Here is a 5,605-nt window from a genome sequence, read left to right as displayed (position 1 = left end):
GGACATCAGCAATGATATCCCTTGTTTGACATCCTCTTCTGAATCCGGCTTGAACCTCTGGAAGTTCTCTGTCTATGTACTGCAGCTGTTTCTGTATTACCTTTAGTAAATCTTCACTTGCATGGGTTATCAAAGAGATTGTCCAATGATTTTCGCATTCCATTGGGTCACCTCTCTTTGGAATGGGCACAAATATGAATCTCTTCCAAACAGTTGGCCAGACAGTTGTCTTCCAAATTTCTTGGCAGAGATGAATGCCTCCTGTGCTGTCTCACTGTCTTGAAAGATTTCAATTTTATCCCATCAATCCCTGGTGCCTTGTTCTTTGCCAATTCCTTCAATGCACCTTGGATTTCCTCCCCTAAGTATCATATAGGCTATTGATCCTATGCTACCTCTTGAAATGGTTGAACATCAACCATTTCCTTTTGGTACAGTGACTCTGTGTATGCCTTCCATCTTCTTGTGATGCTTTCTGCATCATTTAATAATTTGCCCAGAAAATGCTTAAATAACTTAAGTTGAGGCTTAAATTTTTCCTTCAGTTCCCTAGCTTGAGAAATGCGGAGTTTGTTCTTCCCTTTTGGTTTTCTGACTCCAGATCTTTGCACAGTTTGTTGTAGTATTTGACTTTATCTTCTCGATCTGACCTTTGAAATTTTCTCTTCAGTTTTTGTACCTTCTTATTTCTTCCATTTTCTTTAGCATCTCTATGCTGGAGAGCAAGTTTCAGTGTCTCTTCTGAAATCCATTTTGACCTTTGCCTTCTTTTTTGTCTTCTAAAAGACTTTTTGCTTTCTTCCTGTATGATGTTCTTGATGTCATTCCACAACTCTTCTGGTCTTCAGTCTTTAGTGTTTACTATATCAAATCTGTTCTTCAGATAGACTACTACATGCTTAATGTTGGTTATTTAAACTCTTTACTTGTAAAAGGAAACTTTTTGAATATAAAAAATGTTAATCTATTTCTAGGAAACATTAGAAATGTTCAGGGTTTGCCCTCCCTGTATCCTTTCACTTATTAGTAGATAAGATAAAAACAGTAGGTTGTTGCCTCATAATCTGGCACAGAAGAGTATCACTGAGGAGTAAAAATAAGGCATCCTTATTTCTTCTGTATCTATAAATCAAGGAACTTGTTTTTCAGTGAATTGCCAAGAGAGTGAAGAGAGCGGGGTAGGTTCTCATGTTTGATGGTGCTGCCATCAGGTTAAGTATTACTAACAGGAATTTGGAAAGGAAAGAGCTTCTCCCTACACCACTCAATCTTTCTGTGTGGATTGATCCTTCCACTTCCTACAAGGTGGGGTTGCTGTTATTGTTTTTGCTAAGTGCCATCAAGTCTGTTCCGACTCATAGTGACCCCGTATAGGGTTTTTGAGGCCGTAAATCTTGTGAGAGGAGAAACTGTCATCTTTCTCCCATGCAATGGCTGGTGGGCTCGAACCACCAACCCTGTGGTTTGCAATCCAATACTTTTCCTAAAAAGCCACCACACTTTCATAGATGGTACTCCATACTTTATAAACACAAAATAAATGTATCAATCTATGAATGTTAAAAGTGGGAGGAGCGCAAACATTTATTGACTTTCATGCTCTATTTAACTTCGAGATTTTGCCAAACTATACATATCAGAAAGTTTTATCAAAGAAACCACGATAGGCTAGCCCCACAACAGAAGGGGAATTATACTCACACAAGTTAACATCACCAAAGGAGAATTAAGAGGACTTACTGTTAAGGAAGCAATCCCTTTGTGGTAGAATTTTAAAGACTCAGCAATGCAAGAAAGTGCTGAACTATAATTCTCCTCTTGCAACCCAGTAAGACACTGTTCTGCATGTGAGAACTCCTTTAAACTATTCAGCCAGAAGTAGAAGTGTTCTGAGGCAACCTGAGTCAGCAAACTTTGATAAAGTTCTCTGGCCATGTCATGGTTACCCTAAAAAGGAAAGAAGGGGCACATGGTGAGCCCTGAAATAGTTGATGCATCAGCTAAAAGACAAACTCAAATCCAGGGTAAGTTTTAATAATCATTCTTCATATTATGTAATTATTTGGGACTCAGTCTAAATTCCCTCAGAGAAAACATGATGAGTTATTTTTCCGTAACATACTGCCTGAAATTCTTCATTAAACAGTTTCAACCAGAGAGAAAATTAAATGAAATTTATTATAATTCAAGGGTAGATTTTTGGTCTGAAATACAGAACTTTTATAAATACTCAGTGCATGTCATTTTGGATATGTTATCTAATGGAGGAAGAGACTCCAGTAAGTTCTAGTACTTCTGAAGAGGAGCATCACTGGCCCCCGTTTCACGATATCAGATGACCACAGTGACGTAGAGGGAAGTTAGTGTGTATGAGGATAAAGGAGTATGACAGCCATGTATTGCCTGAGGACCAGGAATGCTAAGTGCCCTGGAATGCTTGAAGTTTGGGACAGTTCCATGTAAGGAAGACGTGTCCTGTCAACAGCAATTTTCTCCTCATTTGAGAAACACAGTACAACTGAGAACAAGTGCTTCAATCACTTTTAAACTTAGCTCTCTGAACTCCAAAGGACTTCTGTGCTCCCCACGCTCTATATTTCCTTTCAAACAAAATTGTAAGGCTTTCCATATGGCTAAGGAGGGCACAGCATGCTTAATCTTTCCTTGTTTCCACTTAAGAATGGTTAAGTTGGGGAGATGAAGAAAAGACGGGGTGTCCTGACAAAAGAGGGCACAAGCAGGGGTGGGAGATGGGCTTTCTTACAGGGCAAAATGCAAATGGTGTAACTGATAGCCAGAAAGAGCCCAGATTTTTGATACTCCTGCAGAACATACCCGTAACAATGATATATATAGCAACACATATGCCATTAATATGCAAGTTAAAAATTAGATCCTTTCCTTCATCTTTCACACTTTTAACTAAAAGGTGCTGTTGTTGTCGTTAAGTGCCATTGAACTAGTTCTGAACCCATAGTGAGCCTATCTAAGGTTTCCAAGGAGTGGGTGTTGAGCTTGAACCGCCAATTTTGAGGTTCAAACCAACGTTGTAGCCCAGTGCATTAACCCGCAGCACTACACCAAGACTCTCAACTAAAAGGAACTACCATCTTTATTTTCAGTTTTGACTAACAATGTATGTCTAACAATCACACAATGTAAGGTTTATAACCAACCACTACCAGCAACCCAGTCCACCTACAAGGACAATACATACCATTCGAGATGCCTGTCTGGCAATCCGGTATACAGTCCATCCATTAGAGACACTTTCAAGCTGTTGTTTAATTACTGCCTTGACTTCAGCAGACAATGCTTTCTGACTGGCTACAAAAATCACAGTAGCCAAACTCACCTAGTATCAAACACAAAGTCAGAAAATCAAGAAAACTACATAAAATCTATACAGTGTCCTAGATAACATGCCCAAAAGGGAGAAAAAATAATTTAAGACCATTATAAAGAATAACACTTGTTTCCTATTGGCATTTATAAATTTTTCATTTTGAACTTACCAATTTATTTCACTGACTTAGAGCATTATTTTCAATATTTAGAAGCATTGCCCATACATATGGAAAAATCAATGATGATATTTAGAGAAATATTATACAGCAGTAAAATGAATTAGAAACACATACTAACATAGATTCATACAGAAGAGGCAAAATGCAAAAAAAAAAAAAAAGATTGCATGCTGTTGTGTGCTGTCGATTCCAACACATGGTGGCCCTATGAAGAACTGACCTAAAGGGATTCCTAGGATGTAATCTTTATGGGATCAGACTGAAGTCTTTTTCTCCTATGGAGTGGCTTGGTAGGTTCAAACCACCAACTTTTAAGATTAACAGCTGCACACTTCACCATCACACCATCAAAGTACTGAGATGTTGTTGTTGTTTAAGTGCTGGGAAGTTGGTTCTGACCCATAGCAGTTCTATATATGGTTTCCAAGTTGTGGCTGGTGAGCCTGAACTGTTGATCTTACGGTTTAAACTGACCTTGCAGTCCAGTGCATTAACCTACAGGGCCACACCAGGACTCCCAAAGTACTTAGATAGCATACAGCATATAAAGGATCTCTGGTGGCATGGTAGGATAAGCATTAGACTGCTAACTGCAAGATCCGCAGTTCAAACCCACCAGATTCTCTGCCAGAGAAAGAAGAGTTTTTATTTTAGATTTTTTAACTATGAATTGAGTGAAGGTTTATAGATAAGATCATCAGCTTCACAATCAACATATTATACATTTTGTTTCATCTCAGTGATTATAATCCCCTCCCTGAAACAAGTTATCTTATTTCCTCCCTGTGGTTCCCCAGTTATAGTTTATATTTAATAAGTGAGCAAAGCAAAAATAGCTGATGTACACATACAAAACAATAAATATACATTCATTTGAATGCCCAAAGGGCACATTCTGCAAACTAGCCTAGTGCCCACAGGCACACAGCCTTTACTCATTCCATGGGCCTAGAGCCCACTGTCTCTCTGCACCACTGCCTTGCTGTCATCTCAAACTCTTCCTTCTTGATGGTCCTGGGATCATCTATTCCTGAAATGAAAGATTAACTACTTGCCCGCTTTTAGTTACATATCTTCTACCATTACAGTTGTGACAATCACAATGAATCCTGCTAACAATTACTCACTACTGAATCATTAAATCCTATCATCATCACCTTCGATTCCCTTTGGAAAAGAAGAAAACTATTCCATGGGGATTCTACCTTTCCACTTTCATTCTGAAATTAAGCATACTCATGAAAGCTTGTAAATCAGCGACTTCATGCCATTATAGTCCCCCAACCCTTTGTACTGCTCTGATTTTTTCCATATCTGGACTGATAGTTTTGCCACATATGTTAATCTTTGGTTGTTGTCTGTTCTTGTTGGTTCTCAGTCCAAAGAACTTCCTTTAGTATGTTTTGAAGCGCTGGCTTGGCTTTTACAAAATCCCTTAATTTCTGTTTATACTGAAATAATTTCATCAGCATTATGTGACTGACAGCTTTGCTGGGTATATAATTATTGGTTGGCAGTTTTTTCTTTCAGAATTTTTTATACGTCTCTCATTGCCTTCTTAGTTTCTGCTAAGAAATCAGAGACTATTGGTTATCCTTTGTAGGTAACATTTTTTTTTCCCCCTACTGTTTTGCAGGATTCTTTGACTGTCTTTGATTTTGTAGAGTTTGATTATGATAGGTCTTACTGATTTTCTTTTGGGGTCTATCCTGTCTGAGGTTCTTTCACCTTCTTGAATGCTTATCTTTTTGTCCTTCAAGGTGTTAGGGATATTTTCTTCCAGCATCTCTTCAATTACCTTTCTGTGGTTTTCTTTGTCTCATGGTGTTCTGGAATTCCAATCAACTGTAAGTTATTCCTTTTCATGTTTTCTCACATGAACCTTAGGCTTCCTTCAGATTTCTTCCTTCTTCTTGTTCTATCTTAGCAGTATTGAGAAACTTATTTTCAAGCTTCCATCCTGTTAATTCTATTCCTTTGCCCACTCAGTGTATTCTTCTGATATTTTAGTTTTGATCATGTGGACCTCTTTTTGCAAGTTTTGTATGGTCTCCAGTGCTATATCTATTTTCGTTCTT

At 38.1% G+C, this 5,605-nt stretch overlaps 1 protein-coding gene across 4 annotated transcripts in view; it reads right to left on the bottom strand.

The window, feature by feature from the left end:
- The window catches only part of INTS7 (integrator complex subunit 7), a 115,316-nt gene that overhangs the window by 36,382 nt on the left and 73,329 nt on the right, over nt 1–5,605 (bottom strand). For all 4 annotated transcript variants that reach the window (XM_006834024.1, XM_006834025.1, XM_006834027.1 and 1 more), the window contains 2 exons: nt 3,218–3,355; nt 1,741–1,947 (listed from right to left, as the gene is read on the bottom strand). In XM_006834024.1, coding sequence (XP_006834087.1) covers nt 1,741–1,947; nt 3,218–3,355 — 345 coding nt within the window. The remainder of the gene's footprint in view (nt 1–1,740; nt 1,948–3,217; nt 3,356–5,605) is intronic.

The sequence above is a fragment of the Chrysochloris asiatica genome, unplaced genomic scaffold (genome assembly GCF_000296735.1).
Source record: "Chrysochloris asiatica unplaced genomic scaffold, ChrAsi1.0 scaffold00009, whole genome shotgun sequence".
Classification (NCBI taxonomy): domain Eukaryota; kingdom Metazoa; phylum Chordata; class Mammalia; order Afrosoricida; family Chrysochloridae; genus Chrysochloris; species Chrysochloris asiatica.
The sequence above is the reverse complement of the archived record's forward strand: the minus strand, read 5'-3'. Positions and strand labels throughout refer to the sequence as shown.